General features: G+C 57.0%; 1 protein-coding gene and 1 non-coding gene across 3 annotated transcripts in view; both read left to right on the plus strand.

The window, feature by feature from the left end:
* The first annotated feature begins 901 nt into the window (after nt 1-901).
* LOC123806217 lies at nt 902-1007 on the plus strand. Its single transcript, XR_006783451.1, has one exon. It is a non-coding gene; the product is annotated as a U6 spliceosomal RNA (small nuclear RNA).
* Nucleotides 1008-7679: 6672 nt separating this feature from the next.
* The window catches only part of NETO2 (neuropilin and tolloid like 2), a 31679-nt gene continuing 21168 nt past the window's right edge, over nt 7680-18190 (plus strand). The window contains exons 1-2 of one of the 2 annotated variants that reach the window (XM_045819175.1): nt 7680-7888; nt 16452-16508. In XM_045819175.1, the coding sequence (XP_045675131.1) occupies nt 7855-7888; nt 16452-16508 (91 nt within the window). In that variant the 5' untranslated portion in view covers nt 7680-7854. Of the gene's footprint in view, nt 7889-8781; nt 8863-16451; nt 16509-18190 lie in introns of those variants that run through there. The other variant, XM_045819174.1, reaches the window with a different exon arrangement.

Genomic DNA, 18190 nt, shown 5'->3' on the forward strand with positions numbered 1-18190 from the left:
CACGCGGCGGTGTGCTGGGCCAGGAGCAGCCGAGACAGCCTTGGAAAAGAACAGGAAATCGCTGTCAGACATCAAAACGTAAAGTAGCGATAATGAGTAATACAGGGTGGTGTCCGTGAGGAGACAGGGGCAGCAAGGACCCAAGGGTGGAGGGCAGAGTTGTAAGCTTTTGGTATTTAACACACAGAAACACCCTCTTGACCCTGGGGTAGGGGCTGGTTCTCATTCAAATCACAACACCATCCATCAAGGAGAATGTTGAAGGAGTACTTACTACTGCTCATCACAGACACTATTAACAGGGTGAAGAGACAAGTCATAAAGTAAAAGGAAGTATTTTCAACATATATGACTGATGAGTACCCAAAATACAGAAATTCTACAAAAGGATTCAAAAAGACAACCCAGTTAAAAAAAAAAAAAAAACTGGCCAAAAGTTTTAAACGATCATTCACCCCTCCTCAAAAAAAAAATTCAAGTAGCCAATAAACATAAAAAAGGCGTTCAACCCGATTATCAAGAAAAATTCAAACTACGACCTCACAGAGACGCTGCGGAACACCCGCCGGCGCGACACGCAGCCGTAGAAGCCACTCTGGCCACCGCGGGGATGGCGCTGCCGCAGGAGAACCCTCCCGCCCTCTCAGGGGGCTTCACGAGAAGGGGAGAGCCGCTCTGCAGAGAGGTGCTGCTTCCCCTTCTCTCGCCTGCAGCCGAAGACACTGCACTGTAACTCCACACGGCCACCGAGCTCTTCAAGAAGCTCTTGCCCGCGCACACCGGGGCACAGGTGCGCCGTCAGCCCTCGGTGTCCGCGGGGAACTGGCTGCACTCCCCACCCCGCACCGAGACCAAGATCTGTGGGTGCGCAAGCCCCTTCTATAAACCGGTGTTGCAGCTGGTGCTCCTTGGGCAGCACACACGCTAAAATGGGAAGGATGCAGAGAAGACTTGCGTGGCCCCTGTGCAAGGATGGCACGCGAATTCGTGAAGTGTTCCAGATTTCCCATAAAGGAAAGAATCAACAAGTGGGGCTTCGTCCAACGAAAAAGCTTCTGCACGGCTAAAGAAAACATCAGCAAAATGAAAAGGGCACCAACCGTATGGGAAGATGTGTTTGGCCAATGACACCTCGGACAAGGCTTTGATCTCCAAAATACATAAAGAACTCACACGACTGCACTCCAGGAAGACAAGCAACCCAATTAAAAAAACGGGCAAAGGACCTGAACAGACACTTCTCCAAGGAGGATGCACAGAGGGCCCAGAGACACAAGAAAGGGTGCTCAGCCTCACCAGCCACCTCCCTGATTAAAACCACAATGAGTGCCACCTCACCCCGGTGAGAATGGCCCTCATCAACAAATCAACAAACGACAAGCGCTGGCGGGGCTGTGGAGAAAGGGAACCCTGGGGCACTGTCGGTGGGAATGCAGACCGGTGCGGCCACTGTGGAAAACAGCGTGGAGTTTTGTCAGGAAAACTAAAAATGGATCTGCCTTTTAACCCGGCAATTCCACCACTGGGACTATACCCTAAGAACCCTGAAACACCAATCCAAAAGAACCTGTGCACCCCAATGTTCATAGCAGCACAATTTACAAGAGCCAAGTGCTGGAAGCATCCTAAGTGCCCATCAGTAAATGAGTGGATCAAAAAACTATGGTGCATTTACACAAAGGAATTCTATGCAGCAGAGAGAAAGGAGCTCCTACTCTTCGCGACAGCATGGATGGAGCTGGAGAGCATTATGCTAAGTGAAACAAGCCAGGTGGTGAAAGACAAATACCATATGATCTCACCTAATGGAACCTAATCATCAAAACAAACCAGCAAGCAGAATAGAACCAGAGACATTGACATGAAGAACAAACTGGCAGGGACCAGAGGGGAGAGGGAGGAGAAAGGAGAGAGAAGGGGAAGGGTCACCAAGGAACAGGCATAAAGGGCCCATGGACACGGACAACAGGGAGGGGAGGTTGAGTGTGGGAGGCAGGGTGGGTGTGGCGGAGAAGAGTAATGGGGGGGGGGATGGAGACAACTGTAATCAAACAAGAATTGAAAAAGAAAAGAACCTGGCACAGTAGGCACCCAGACCATGCTAGTTTAGTTGGGCGTACGGCTAGAGGAATGAGTGAATAAAGCTTCCCTGGTATTTTTCTGAGAACACACACACACACACACACACTGTTATACACTGTTTACCACGCTGTTAGCAACCTGCAAGCAGGGGAAACGTCTTAGAATTTTTATCCTTAACACCCAGAATGACCCCAATAATTTATTAAGCACCGAGGAATAATCCGAACATTCAAAACATCGTTTCAAAGAGAACCACATTACCTCTTTTTAAAAACTCCCTATCGGTTCAAATAAATATGTATTTTAAGAAACCAAATCCATTTGGCTCTCCTGATGGTATGGGCTCAGCCAGTTTGAAAGAAAGAAAAAATGACTCTTCGATTCCATCAAACAAACTGGGTGCTTTTTGTCAGTTTTATTTTGTTTTAACAAAATAATATGATCAAATCTCAACCAGTTATGTTGGCGCTGTCTGAAGAGAGTAAAATAGAATTTTGTTAGATTTCTACTGCCTTCAACAATTTTCCGGCACTTCTAAAGTTTTGCCTTGGGTGTAACCAAGGCATTATAAAGAAGTTTTCAATAAAAATCACTCAAATCTTAATTATATAAAAATCACTCAAATCTTAATTATTGAATCTTATGATGACTTAAAGAATTGTGGCCCTGGCTGGCGTAGCTCAGTGGATTGAGCACGGGCTGCGAACCAAAGCGTCGCAGGTTCAATTCCCAGTCAGGGTACATGCCTGGGTTGTGGGCCACAGCCCCCAGCAACCGCACATTGATGTTTCTCTCTCTCTCTCTTTCTCCCTCCCTTCCCTCTCTAAAAATAAATAAATAAAATCTTTAAAAGAAAAAGAAAAAGAATTGCGGACTTAACTGCCCATTTGTGCTTCATTTGTGCTCTCTGTGCAGAAAAGGCTGGGCAGACCTATTCATCACGGTAAGGAAAGAGTTGAAAGATAGTAAACTGCTTAAAGAAACCCATGTCCTGCCCTGGCTGGTGTGGCTCAGTGGATTGAGCAGCAGCCCCCAAACCAAGGGGTCACAGGTTCGATTCCCAGTCCGGGCGCGTGCCTGGGCCCCCAGTAAGGAACACATGAGAGGCAACCACACATTGATGCTTCTTTTCCTTTCTCTCTTTCTTCCTCCCTTCCCCTCTGTCCAAAAGTAAATAAATAAACTCTTTGAAGTTAAAAAGAGAGAGACTTTTACACTTCACTGTGGTGATTTCATACTGTCCCAGTTAACTAGCTAAAGAGGTCTCCCCATAAAGTAAACAGATCACCTTTCAAAACGGGATTTGGGCTTTTTTAAAAAGAGAAGCCATCGGTATTATCAATGCTATTCCAAGAAAGAGAATCAGGACCTTTCTTAGTGTTTCACAATCCAATGAGAGCAACCGGGTAGCCGGAAGTCTTCCTGGTACAGTTGAAGTCCTTTCGTCCTGGGAGCAGGCAGTATTTCTTTAAAATCCTCTGGCTCTGGAGTCAGGCCGCGCGGAAAAGTGGGAACCAGTTCAGGTGACGAGGACCCGGCTCCGACTCCCTGGAGGAGCTCTTCCCCACCACCACTGACACGGGAACGACTGGGGTCCACGGGCGCGGGACTGAATCGTGGCCCCCAATGCCTGCGTCGGCGCTGTGACCCCAGTGTGACCATGTCTGGAGACCGGGCCTCGACGGGGTAATTAGGTTAGATGAGGCATGAAGGCCGGGGCCCTGAGCCAGCAGGGGGAGCGTCCCTGAAAGAAGAGGGGGCGCGAGAAGCGTCTGGGGCGCACGGGGAGGGCCGTGGGACGACACCGCGGGCGGGCGGTGTGCGGCCTCCAGCCGGCCTCCCCTCGACCTTGGACTCCCAGTCTCCCGCCCGGAGAGAGAACCGACTTCTGCTGCCTACGTCGACCCGCCTGCGGAATTTTGTTACGGCAGCCCAAACGCATGCATACAGTGAGTTTAAAAATTAACACTTTCCCTCTTTCCCTTCCCCCTCAAAACCCTCCAGTCGTGCAGTAAGAACGGAAGCTGCGCGCACGGAGATCCCGTGTGGCTCCGGTTTTCGGCAGGTCTGCAGTCGCCGCGGCCCCGCCTGCGCCCGGGACGGAGAGCAGGCGGCCGAGAGGGGGCGTTGAAGCTCGTTGCCCCCTGCGGGCAGAAAGCCGTTCCTCCTGTTCCCGCGCAGGGTCGTCCCCGTCGGGCTCCCCCGCGAAGAGACCTGCCGCGCACGAGTCTGCGTTACCCCAGCCCTGCCCTGGGCGTCCCTCTGCGCCGGGCGCTGCGGCAACGCGTTTTTGTTTTTTTCTTTTCTCACTGGGCTGGGGGCTGGACGTCCCAGATGGAGGCTCCCGGCCACCTTGCCTCTGGGGAGGGCTCCCTGCTGCACGGCCGACTGCCGCCTTCTCACGCTGCTCTCGCTGCCGGGTCTCCGTGGAAGGACACGAGTGCCGACGGGCCAGGGCCCGTCTCCAAATACAGCCGCACTGGGGTGTCGGGGCTTCAACACAGGAGAATCGAGGGACGTACACTTTCATTCCGTGGCGATCCGTACACGTAACAACCTGCCCTCTAAGGCTATTTTTTCAAATATTTTATTTATTTGTTTTCAGAGAGAGGGGAAGGGAGGGAGAAAGAGAGGGAGAGAAACATCAATGTGTAGTTGCTGCTTGCACCCCCACCCCTACTGGGGACCTGGCCCACAACACAGGCATGTGCCCTGACTGGGAATCGAACCCTCGACCCTTTGGTTCACAGGCCAGCGCTCAATATCCACTGAGCCACAGCAGCCGGGGCCTGGGGCTATTATTTAATAAATTGTTAGAGCTCCCAAACTCTAGCAAAAGAGAAAGGCGGGAGTGGGGGTGGGGGGGGACAAAAACTCTGCTCGGCACACACGCATTGAGATAAAACGCTGCCTCTCCACAGGGTTTTATCCCCACGGTAAGCCGGTGGTACCTACCACCACCCATCAGGAGACTTGGCCAGAGAAAACAAAACGCAAGGTAAACTGCGGGACCGATTCTAAGAGGAGCTGGGGAGGCTAACCTATGCCAGGGAGCCCGGGCAGGCTGCAGCGAAACCAGGGCAGCTGGGACCTGGCAGGTAACCTGGGAACAGACTGGGCGCTGCCGGGGGGCCTTCCGCAGAGACAGTGCTGGCCGCAGCAGCACTCCCCGGCGGAGAGCCGTGCCAACTGCTTCCCTCTGGGCTCCGTTCGCATATGGCCACACAGTAGTCCCAGCCTCGGGCCTGTGCTTTGCCACATTCCTTGGAAACGCTGCTGCAGACGTCTGCCCGAGCACCTCCCAAACATAGGTGTCTTCAAAGGGAGCCGCAAAATGAGCAGTTGCGATCCGCTCCCTGGGAGTCTGCCGCTCCCCAGCCAGCGCTGCGGAGGGGAGGAGACGTTTGAGGTGTGATAGTGGGCTGAGTAAAAAAGAGCTGGATGTGTGTGCTTTTTTACTGCCCTGGCTGCTCTACTCCCTCCTTTTATGTTTAAGCTTTTATTTGTTTATTTTTAGGAAGGGAAGGAGGAAGAGAGGGAGAGAAACATCCATGTGTGGTTGCCTCTTGTGCGCCCCCTACTGGGGACCCGACCCGAAACCCAGGCATGTGCCCTGACTGGGAATGGAACCGGCGACCCTTTGGTCCGCAGCCTGGCGCTCAGTCCACTGAGCCACACCAGCCAGCGCTCCTCTTTTATTATAGCCTCAACTCGGCTGCCAGATTCATCTTCCACTATTAAAAAACAAACAAACAACAAAAAAAAAAACCGTGATGCCTCTGGCCTCCTGAATCCAGTGCAGAGCCCTCCGCCCCGGGTCCAAAGCGAGGCCCTCCGCAATGCAAGCCCACCCCGGCCCGCGGTAACCACCGCCACCAAACACAACACCCGCCCCACACGGGATGCTCCCCACCCGCAGCCTGTCCACGCTCTGTGCCGCGTCCTTCCCGGGGCGGCCTTCTCCGTGACACCGGCTCCCCCCTCCCCCCGAGACTGTGCCTGAGGAGCCCGTCTCGTTCCCCACGCAGAGACAGCTCCTCCCTCCCCCCTTCTGTTTTGCCCACCAGTGTCCACGACTTAGATCAAACACTCTTATTAAGGCCTTGGTGTCCCAAAATGTCACTTTATTGTATGTGTGAGAAAGGCGCTTGTGTGTTTTATTTATCAGTTCGGTTGGTCCTTCTACGCAATCTCAGTTTAACGGTAGCGGATTTGTATGAACACGAACACACATACGGCTTTGCCACCTCCCACGGTGCGTGCTAACGCGCTCGATACCTTGGTCTTTATTTGGTGTTAAACGCGCAGCATACCAGTCAGCCCGGCGGCTGCGTACTGCTGTGCCTTTCTTGGAAGGACAGAAGGAAAGAGAGAAGACCCGGCCGTTCCTGGAAGACTTCCTTCACTCGCCTGACACTGTCCCTGGCCGTAACTTCTTAGACCAATAATCGCGGAGCTCCGACGGTGTGTCCGACTCCCGCCCCGACAGTGGGCGTTGGGGCAGGGCCTTGGTCGGGGACGTTCCGCAGCCCTGATCAGGGCGCCGCTTTCTGCGCATGCCTAACACTCAGCAGGCAGGTACCGAGTGGGGGACGTGTGTGAGCCCCGCGCGGCCTTTTTCACAGAATGAGTGGGGCTCATATTTTCACAGAATGAGTGGGGTACAGGTGACGAGGAAATAAATAGATGAGCGAGACGACTTCGGAGCGTGATCCAATTCCTGCGGAGAAAATAAAGTAGGATCATTAACGCCAAACACTATGCAGCAGTTGGCAAATTTGGAAATTTTTATCGGCGGAGTCAAGCGACCCCAAGAGCGCGGTTCAGTGGTTAGGAGAGCAGGGTCTGGCGGGGGGGGGGGGGTCCAGGCTCCCAGCCCGGCCTCCGCCGCCCGCCGCGTGGCTCTGGACACGTCGCTTCACCCCCTGGCCTCGCCCCCCGCGCACTCCAGCAGCGCCTGCCGCAGGAGGGGAGCCTGAGGACGGGAGAGCTGGTGGGAAAGTGTTTGGCCCGGAGCCTGGCGGCGCAGGAAGCGTTCAGCAAGTGCTAGTAGCCGCCACCGTGCTTCGGGTTAATTGACCTGGCGCCAAAGGGTGCGTGAAATGGCAGGCCCCCAGTGCCCCCGAGTCCTGCCCGAGGCAGGTAGCGGAGCAGGGCTGAGCTGGGCAGTTTTGACCTTGAACTGAGGTCCCGGGAGGCCCAGGAGTCCGTGCCCGCTCTCCTGGGGAGCCGGTCTCCCGCAGCGGCGGACACGCACGATCTGGACCCGAGACATCGCCCCCCGGACCCCCGCGCGGAGCGCAGCGGCGGCGGGTCCGAGGCACCGCCCCCAGGGGCGATAGGCGGGGAGGGCGCGAGGGGCGCGCGGGCGGGGCGGGGCGGGGCGGGACGTGCGCGCAGGCGGCGCGGCCGACACGCGGCGCTCGCGCTCCCCGCTTAAATGAGCCGGGGCTCCCCGCGCCCGCCGCCACTTGAGCCGGGCCCGCGCTGGTGCCGTCCCTCGCACCCGCGCCGCTCGGCTCAGGGCCGGTCGATGGGACGGAGCGGCGGGGGGCCGGAGGCGGCGCCCGTCGGGGGGCTCGGGCAGCGCGGGGGCCGGCGGGGGGCTCGGGGATGGCGCGCTGCGGGACCTGAGCGCAGCCGGCGGAGAGGCCGCCTGGTGGCCGCGATGGGCGCGGAGCGGGGCCGCCGCCGCGCCGGGCCGTGAGCGCCGCGCTCCGCCGCCGCCTCGCCGCCGCCCGGGCCCCTCGCAAGCGCCGGGCCGCCGGGAACATGGCCCTGGAGCAGCTCGGCTCGGTCCTCAAAGGTAAGCGCCCGGGGCTCGGAGCACGGCGCCCCCTGCGGGCCGAGGCCGGCGCTCGGTCCCTCCGGCTGCCGCGCGCCTTTGTCTGCGGGCGCAGCGCTGGGCTCCCGGCCGGGGACGTGGGACCCACAGGACCGGGCGGCGGGCCACGCTCCGCAAAGTTGTCGGGTTCGCGTCAGTGCGGCGAACGCCGGTCTTTCCCGACAGGGAAAGACCAAGTCGGCGCACGCGGGCCGGGGCAGCCCGCCGCAGCGTCGCCGAGCCCGTCTCCACGAGCCCACGATGGGCCGGCGCCGGGCCGGGTCCCACCTGCCGCGGCCGGGAGGCTGCGGCACCATTGCGGCCGGCCGCGGCCACCGCTCGGCCCCGCGCTGCCCGGACCTCGGCCCCGCCTGCCGCCGCGTCCGCGCTCGGCTCGGTCGTGGACTGCTGGGCAAGTGCGCGGGCGCTGAGGCACGTCGCCCACGGCTGCTTCGCACCCCGGGGCCGGGGGCGTTTTAGGGTAAAATGCAGAGACAGACCGCGAAGACTGCGAGGTGAAGTTGCAACTGCAACTCGGACCGGATGAATCCTATTGCCAGACCTCAGAGGAGCGCAGACCACGAGGGAGGCCCCCCTGTCCCCCGCTGATCGGGGTTGAGCGTTCACTGCGTGTTCGCCACACTGGGGATACTCGCCTTTTTCCCACCCGGAAAGGCGTGCAGGGTGGCATCGCAGTCGTTCCGTGTGGCGCTTGTCGCGGAATCTGGATGTTTGTGCAGGGAGGAATGGTGGTTCCCCGCCCCCCCCCCCACTCCGTACCAACGCCTTTTTTTGAATTTGTTTTATTGGAAAACTCAGTGTGATTTTGCGTCCCAGTCTCAGTGGGAGCGGCGCTCCATTCCAGACATTTCTCAGCTCAGCACGGAGATCTCGGTGACGGAATGGGACACGTTTAGCGGCCTGGCTGTGCACTCCCAGCACAGTTTTGAACCAAGGTAACCCAGGACGTGCCGGCTCCTGGCTGTTTCTCCACCCCCCCCCCGCCCCCACGTTCCCAGCGACTCCCTCGTTCCACTACAGTGGAGAACGCCGGAATGAATTCCGTAGCTGTCCCGACCCGACACTCCTCAATTACATAGCCGTGGCTGGGAAATGAAGCTCTTGCTCGACTCGTTCACAACAAAACACGCGGAGTAGTAGCATTTCCGCTAGGGCTCCTTCTGGGGATTTTCTCGGTCGCTCCTCCCGCGGTGGGTGTATCAACATCCTCGTGACAGTCCACGGAAGGGGCCCCCGGGGAGAGGTCCCTCAATTCGCTGCTCGGCTTTGCCTGCAGAACTTGCGGGAGCTGAGCTGGCTAGGACAGATGGCCCTACTCCTGGATGTCGAAGGGGCAGCCGGCGCCTGGCTCCCGAGTGAGCACTGCCCTCTCTGGCCAACGTGCGGAAGCGCGCGCGGTCGCTACGCTTGCAGGAAGGGATCCTGGGCTCTCGGCTCCGGTGGCAACAATGTAGTGTCTGGCTTTTCTCTTTTTACTGTTGCCCAGCCCGCCCTGCTTTTGCGGGCTCCAGCTAAACGGTTGCTGTCGTTCCAGGCTCACTAGTCAGAATCGTTAAGTCTTCTAAAATGTGTGTGTCTGTGCGTGCAAAGGTGGGGATGTAAGTATCCATCAGGAAATTAACTAACATGCGTGCCTCCTGAGGAGGGAATCTGCTGACACCCGGAAACCAGAGTGACATGTATAAACGTGAGATCGAACGCATCTCCAGGGCGTGGCAGAAGTCACGCCACTGAGTGTGGCTGGCAGGGTGCATGGATGTCTCGCACGAGATGGACAGCAGTTGGAACGTTTGACCTAAAATGGCATGTGGTTGCTTGAGTTTGATACTGTCATGTTACAGAATTACATGCTTATGGCTTTGTAATAAAAGGTTTTAAGTAAGGAAAAAAGGAACATTATTTGTGCCGGACCCTGTATGTTAGATTAATTGTGTGTATACATTAGATTAAAATGTAGGTACAGATCCCAAAGACTGATACAAAGTTGCTTCTGCAACTCAGACGGAATAAAGCCCATCCATTTCCAGTCTCGGCAGCACAGCCGGGGGAAGGCTTCCCAGCCTCCTGCTGATCGCAGTGAATACACCACCACACACCCCTCTGTATCGCTCGAATTTTTTAACCAGAGGCATGTGTGACCTATACAGAAATTGATATTTCAAGTTTTAAAAAATTGCCTTTTAAAAGCACTGGCTTTTTCCATTCGCTGTGTGCACCAGGATGTGGAAAAGTATCTTGTAAGTATCCCGTCAGGTGCATTGCTTCCACCCGAAGAGGTTCTTATCCGAAACGGCTTTTACCATTTGCATGATTACAGACATTACCCACTAGAAGCCTGGTGTGTGACGCTGCGGCCAGCAGGCTCTAAAACCAGTGGGCCGCTGTTGCGAGTGTGAGAGCCGGAGGGAAGGAGGGAAGTTCTTTAAACGCCTGGCTTTTCCCGAGCTGCTTTCAGCAGTGAGAACAAAGGAGCAACTCGAGGCTTTTTAAACCTTCCCCGATTGTTGCAACTAAGTAACTCGCTCTGGATTGTCTGGGATCACTCCAGGCCAGGCATGGTCCTCGCATGAGAACGCTCACATCAGGTTTATCTCTCATTGTTTTTCCTTCTTTGCTCATCCTGCACACTGGCTGCAGGAGAACCCTGTTAGACTCCGTTAGATTGAAATCTGTGTGGACTGGGGTTAAATCTGTGGTGTGAAAAGGCATAAATATCCCTTGGCAGTATATTTGAAAAAATGTACGTGAGACCATGACAGATATCACCTCCTGTCCTTTATGCTTAAGCCTCTTACCCAGGAAAGTAAACTGTACAGGAATAAGTACAGTACTGAAAAGCTATTGGGGTGATAGCTTTTCTGGTTAATAAAGTGCTATAGGTTTCAGGCGTATGCATCTTTAATGCATCATCTGTATATGGTGTGTCCACCCCCGCAAGTCAAGTCTCCTTCCGGCACCACCTATCCCCCCTTTCCCCGCCTCTCCCTCCCCCCACCCCCTTCCCCCTGGTCCTCACGACACTGTTTTCCGTGTCCACGAGGGTTCTTTTCTTCCTCTGTTAACCCTTCGCCTGTTCACCCAGCCCTCCCACCCCTGCGCCCTCTGACAGCTGTCAGTCTGTTCTCTGGACCTGTGAGTCTGTTTCTGTTTTGTCTGTTTGTTTTGTTCATTAGGTTCCAGTTATAAGTGAAATCCTGTCGTATTTGTCTTTTACCAACTGGCTTATTTCACTGGGCCTACCACTCTGCAGGTCCATCCGTGCTGTCGCAAAGGGCAAGATTCCCTTCTTGTCTCACAGCTGAGCAGCATTCCCTTGTGGAACTGGACCACAGCTTTTCTATCCACTCGTCTACCCATGGGCACTTGGGCTGCGTCCAAGTCTTGGCTGTTGTAAAGAATGCTGCAGTGAACATAGGGGTGCTTATGTTCTTTTGAGTTAGTGTTTCCGGTTCCTTTGGGTATATTCCCAGAAGTGGGATCACGGGGTCATACGGCAGATCCGTGTTTAATTGTTTGAGGAAGCTCCGTCCTGCTTTCCACAGCGGCTGCGCCAGCCTGCATTCCCGCCAACGGTGCACAAGGGTCCCCTTTCCTCCACGTCCTCGCCGGCACGTTCTGTTTGCTGACTTACTGGTGACAGCCGTTCTGACAGGTGTGAGGTGGTATCTCATCATGGTTTGACATTTCATGTCTCTGATGATTAGCGACACTGAGCATCTTTTTATATGTCTGTTGGCCATCTTTGAAGAAGTGTCTATTCACGTCCTTTGCCAATTTTTTAATTGGCTTATTTGGGGGTTTTTTGAAGTTGTTTAAGTTCTTTATAAATGTTGGATATTAACCCCTTATCAGACGCATCATTGGCGAACATGCCCTTCCATTCAGTGGGCTGTCTTTTTATTTAGTCAGTGGGTTCCTTTTCTGTGCAAAAATTTTTTAGTTTGATGTTGTCCCATTTGTTTCTTTTCCCTTTTCTCTCCCTTGCCCAAGGAGATCTCTCAGAAAAAAAAATATTGCTATGAGAAGCGTCCAAGATTGTGTTGCCTATGTTTTTTTCTAGGATTTGTACAATCTGGAGTTTTTACACTCAATCCTTTAACCCATTTTGAGTTTATTCTTGCGTATGGTGTAAGAAGTAGGTCTAGTTTCATTTTTTTTGCATGTATCTGTCCAATTTCCCCAATACCATTTATTGAATAGACTTATCTTTACCCCATTATATGCATTTGCCTCCTTTGTCAAGTATTAATTGAAATAAAGGTGTGGGTTTATTTCTAGATTCTCTATTCTGTTCCATTGACCTGTATGTCTGTTTCTATGCCAGTACCATGCTGTTTTGATGACTACAGCCGTGCAGTATAGTTAGATGATCAAGTCGCATGATTCCTCCAAGTGTGTTCTTCTTTCTCAAGATTTCTGTAGCTATTCCGAGTCTTTTGCGGTTCCATATACATTTTTGAAATATTTGTTCTAGTTCTGTGCATTACGCCATTGGTATCTTGAAGGGAATTGCCTTGAATCTATAGATGGCTTTGGGTAATATGGACATTTTTGTGATGTTAATTCTTCCCGTCCATGAAAACGATACAGGCTTCCACTTACGTGTGTGTATCTTGAATTTCTTTCTTCAGAGCCTTATAATTCTCTGAGCACAGGTCTTTTACATCCTTGTTTAAATTTATTCCTAGGGGTTGTTTTTTTTTTTTTTCCGCTGTTGCCATAGTCGATGAGATTGTTTTCTTGGATTCCCTTTCTAACGGTTCACGTCTTCCTGGTCAAAGAACTAACACGTACCCTAGTCAAAGCAAGTCTCCGCGGCTCGAGACGCACTGTGGACTCGGGCGGAACTACCTCTGCTCCGCTCTCCTTGTGGAGAAGGGCAAGGAGCCGGGGGACCCGGTGGGCGGCGGCGGCTGCATTCTGGCGTCCCCCGCTAGACTTTACAGACCCCACGTTCACCACTTAGGTGCTTAATGCGAGCGCGGCCAGTCACGGACAAAGGCAAACGGAGCCAGCTGGGGACCAGCGAGAGGCGTGAGTGGCTGAGCAGCGGAGAAGGAAAATGAACCAGCTCTTTCCCCGCCCCCTGGCTTGTGCTCCTGCAGAAAGCAGCCGGTTCATGGGGCTGCGGCTGTCGCGCAAGAGGTGTGCCCTGTGTGGCCTGGGCGCAGCCAAGGAGGCGTGCCGGGGGTCACACTCAGGCCCCTCCTGTCTTCCTCCGGAGTTTCCTGAGGACTGGGGGGGCCAGGCAGCCTGCCTTCTGGCCCCTGGGAGGGCGTCAGTGGTGCGGCAGACTCCCCAGGCCCTCTTTCTGGCAGGAAGAGCCGGAGAAACGACGAGGAATGCAGCCAGCGTAAGCGATAAGAATAGGTAATTCCTTGTATAATAAAACAGGATGGGGCGGAAACATGTAGCTTCTTCGGAAGTCGGGAAGGCCCCCCAAGGCCCAGACAGCAGGAAGGAGCCCGCTGTGCGGAGAGGTCTTGGCGGCAGGCGAGCTCGTCCCTGAGGCAGGAGCGGGCTCGGTCTGTTGGAGCCACAGGGGAGAGACGCCCGGGCAGCCATGGGTGGCCGTCGGAAGGTCCCGGGCAGTCGGGTCCCAGACCCCCCCGGGGCCTCTGCAGCCGGGGGGCGGGGTCTGGATTTACTCGCAGTGTAATGTGGCTCCGCCCGGCAATTTGAAAGGCCAAAGGCCGTGGTGGGGTCTGACCTCTGTTTGAAAGGATCCCTGGCTACTGGAGCAGGGAGCAGGGCAGGCTAAGTGTCTGGGGCAGCAGCAGCCGCCTCCCCGTCTCCGTTGGACCCCCCAGGAGTTCTCTGGGTTTCCGCCGAGCGCACAGTCGTCCGGAATAAAGGCCGCGCTTCCCGTGGTCCCGGCGGGGTGAGGTGTGGCCGTGGGGCGAGCTGGCCGAGGAGAACGGGGGGTTTGCAGAGGTCCTGTCACGGGACTGGGAGGAGACTGTCACGATGAGGAGTACGAGTGACGGATCGTCACAGCTCCGTCCTCCATCGCCCTGCCCGTTGGCCCGGGTCTTCATGCACCATTTTCGCGCTGACCGGCCCGGCCCGTGTGGCTCGGTTGCGAGTGGTTTTTTCAACTCGGGGGCGGGGGGGCGGCCCTCTGCAGAAAGTGGGAGAGAAACGCAGGTGCATTTGGTCTTGTAGCGTTAGCTTCATGACGACTGTCCTGCCTGCCTTGTGCATCCTGTGTGGATTTCATAAACCGGGTATTTTACACGGCCCACACTTCACCGGTCACTGCGGAGTAGGGTTTTCCTGTCGCGGCGCATCTCCCTGCCGTAGTTTTGCTGTGTCTCTCCTGGTCTTCGGCACGTTGGTTTCTTCCTCGCCCTCTCTGCCTGGCTTTGCGTTACTTGCTGACACCCTGTGAATTATAAATACGGAGACCGGCCAGGGGCTGAGCCTGGGACTGCGGAGCAGAGGACGCTGAGGACACGGTTCCAGCCCGTTTCCCGTCGTCTGAGCGGTGAGCCCCGGGAGCTGGCCTCCTCCGACCAGACACACTGATACAACTGGGTCGTCAGAGATCTGACGGGACCCTGGGCGTCCCTCTCGATCGTAAATCTCCTGTTCCTAAGCGTACGCATGTTTCGAGATCCCACTCCTCTAACTCCGGCCAGCGCAAAGCTGCGAAGAGTGTGAAGGCAGGGCTGTTGCTCCGGGACACGGGATCTTCGACGCCGCTGGCAGCCAGAGGAAGGAGACAGGGGACCTTAAAGTCACTGAGAGGAGACAGAGGTCGGGGACAAAGGTCGGCCGGGATGCAGGAGACCAGAGATGAAGAGGACAAGGGGTTGGGTTATAAGACATAAACAGCTGAATGGCGAGGACTGCCAGTGCCCGCTGGTGACTTTGGGGGCGGACGCGCGGGGCCTGCGGCGGAGCGCCACCTCCGGTGACTCGGCCGGCCGCCTCGCCCTCCCCTCCTGTCCCGCGCCGACTTCATCAGACTCTGCATCTGAATCGTGTTACACACTCCCTGTGTCCGCCACCACCACTCTGCTGGAGACCTTGTCACCTGGGTGTCCCCTCCCTGCGGGACCTGCTCTCCTCTCCTCACCCTCGCAGACTCCGCCCCGCTGTCCGGATCACAGGTCGGATGTCGCTCTCACTCACAGACCCACAGTGGCTGCTCCTGACGGCCAGGAGTCCGAGCTCTGCGGCGCGGCACCCAGCGCCCCTACACCGGGTCTCCTCTGACCCCTTCCAGCCGCCTCCCTCCGCCCGCTCACGCCCCCGAGTGCCCGCACCGCTGCCTGGGTCTAAGCCGGTGCTTCCTCCCTCTCCCGGACCCGTGTCCCGGGAGGTCCAGGCAGGTTATGCCGCCTCTTCCTGCGTTGTCCCCACCCTGTTCGTCTCCAGCCGCAGCGGACCACACGGGGCCTCCTCTGCCTCCGTCTCGCGTTCTGCGGGAACGCCGACCCCTCTCCCCCTTGCACTGGACAGCGGCTCTGACGGCAGCGGCCTGGCTCCGTCAGGAGGGCAGCCTGTCCCCACACCTCCCGCCTTCCCGCAGCGCACCTCGCCCTCAAAAAGTGCCCCGTGCGTCATCGTCCCGTTCGTCTTCACGAGCACCTTACAGGGTTCATGATATTAGGGCAACGCCCCCCCCCCACGTTTGCATAGTAGGAAAACCGGGCTCACAGGCCCCGCGGCTGGGGCGCGGCAAACCTGGAACCCCGGCCTGGTCCCACCCGGCCCCTGCGGTCCACGTCGTGTGTCCCCCGGGGCCCGCTGTCTGCAAGTGCTCATCGACCCAACGAGTCAGGGCATCTCCAGGCCGCCCCGGACTTCAGGGCAGGCTGGCAGGGAGCGGGACTACCGTTCAGACGCATCGTGAAGGAGACCAGTGCACACTGTTCATAAAAGTAAGACGTCTAAAAGAACCTTCAAAACACGTAAAATTCATCACGGCGTTGATTGGGTCTCAGAAATGTTCGATCTGAGGTGGGGGGGGGAGCTCTGTTCCCTTCGCTCTCTAGCTCTTGTAGCGCAGGGCTCAGCCTGGCAGGGCACCGCTGGAGCACGCCGGCCCCGTCTCTGGGAGACTGCTGCCCCCTTCCTTCCGTGTGAGGTACACGTGTTCTCAGCAGCCGGGCCGTCTGCGGAAGGTGTCCTGGCGTGCTGCGCGGCAGGGCCTGGCCGTGATGCCCGCGGGCTCTTCGGGGTGGAGGGGAGTCCATACGAGAATGATCGGGGTCTGCACACTGGTCGTGAAAAAAGCATGCATTCCTTTAACCCGTCGTAAGCTGACAGAGACTTTGCACGCCGTGTGGGCTCGGGGCTTGCACAACTGTATCCAGCATGTTTTTTCTGGGGTTGTCTTAAGCATCGAAGGGTTAACCAGCACGTAACGCTGAGCCGTTGAAAACCTTCACAGTGGGCGTTAGCAGGAAAGAGTGGTTCTGACTCCTCGTGCTCTGCCGTCCGAGCCTCCCTCCACACTGAGTCAGACGTGAGGCGGGCTCAGCTCCGTAACTGTGCTTCTCTGCTGTCCCCCCAGTGTTGCTGGTCACGGTGCTGGTGGTGGAAGGGATCGCCGTGGCCCAGAAGACGCAAGGTACGGCGCTGGCGGGGGCCGCGGGCACGTCCGGGGCGGCGGGGGGAGGCTTCTCTGAAAGGGCTGCGGCTTTGGGGGGCTGGTTCCGTCCTCCTCGGGGTGGGGGAGTCCAATGGCCTGAGGCTCTCTGTCCGGCTGTCCGCCCCCACTTAGCTGGGTCCCGCTGCAGCTCCCTCGGGTGCGTGGTCAAGGTGAAGTCCACCCGGAGAAACCTCCCAAACCAGCGTCACTGGGAGCCCCGAGCACGCCTCGGCTTTCGTCCGAAAGCTGCAGGGGTGGGTGCTTTTATCCCTGAGCAAAAAGGCAGACCCAGTTCCCCACGCAGGCAGGCGGTGTGTTTCCACCGGCGTCGTGTTCAAAGCCCTGTGGACCCGGTCACGCTGTCCCCTTGTTTATGAAAGAGGACCCGTGAGCGTGGTTCACGGGAGAGCCGAGTGATTTCTGGTATAACCCCATTTAGCTGCTCCTGTCCATCCAAGTTGTGGGTGCACAGGACAAAAATCCGAGCGTTCCCCACGGTTAGCCAGGAAGACACGGTGCCCCGCCCCGCCCTCGCCCACGTCCCCTCCGGAGGCCGGCCGTCCACGCCCACGGTTGGGGTGACTCTGGGCGTTTCCTGCCTGTTTCTAAGCAAGGTGCTTCCTGCCACTTCTTCGTCACTCGGGGGGTGGCCACAGGGGACGACTCCCCCCCAGGTGGGAGGTGGGGACGGGGCTCGCCAGCCCCTCCCCGCCGCCCCCCCCTCTGGGCACGCAGTCCTTCCCAGTCTGCACCCCGTCTCCCCGCTATCACGCCCTCGTTCCGGCTACGTCCGAGCCGGGGACTTACTCCAGGACGCTCAGCGGGCATGTTCAGCCTGAAAAGGTCGTCTTTCCACACGGGAAATGCGTCCCTCCCTCCTCCTTCCCTCTCCTCTGCTGCCATCGTGGGAGAGCCGCTGACAGCGGGCCCCTGAGTGGACATGGACCTGGTCCAGGAAAATGTCACCTGGAATCACCGGCGGCCGGCCCGATCGGGCCAGGGCCCCGGCGGGCAGGCCCCTGCACTCCCCTCCCGCTGCTGTTTGCACCCCCTCTTTAGGCTCCCCGTGTCCTCGCCCTGGTTCTGTGGGCGTGCTCTCCCGTTGTCCGAGGGCACGAGAGGGTAGTTCTGTGTGGTGTGGCCGTCGCTGTGTGTCTTTGTTGTTGTAACGTTTCTGTACGTAATCTTTGTTTCCTTGGTGTTGCTTCTTTGTTTGTTCGTGTATTATCTGTTTTTCCTATTAGAGGCTTTCCTCGAATGTCTCGTGACCTTTGGCTGTCTGCCCATATGTACGAGAGAAGCACTAAAATCTACCACTGCCGGCCCTGGCCGGGTGGCTCAGTTGGTTAGAGCATCATCCCGATAGGCCAAGGTGGGGGGTTCGATCCCCAGCCGGGGCATAGGCAGGCATCAACCAGTGATGCGTGAATACGTGGGGCAAGAATTCCACCTCTCCCCGCCCCCCCCCCAGCACTGTCTGCAGGAGTGGTCGGGGGCTGCCCCTGCACCCTGGCGAGGGACAGCGGGCCCCGCCCCTGCGTCTGTGCTGCTGGGTCTTCTCCTTTGGGCTCACGGAGCCCCCAGGGAGGGAAGGGCTTCCCGTCTCCTGCGTGGAGCCTCTGCGGAGCCGTGGGGGAGGCGGGGGTCGGTCAGCAGGTCGG

Source organism: Phyllostomus hastatus, unplaced genomic scaffold (genome assembly GCF_019186645.2).
Source record: "Phyllostomus hastatus isolate PE091 unplaced genomic scaffold, TTU_PhHast_1.1 phas_scaffold_345, whole genome shotgun sequence".
In the NCBI taxonomy this organism is placed as follows: domain Eukaryota; kingdom Metazoa; phylum Chordata; class Mammalia; order Chiroptera; family Phyllostomidae; genus Phyllostomus; species Phyllostomus hastatus.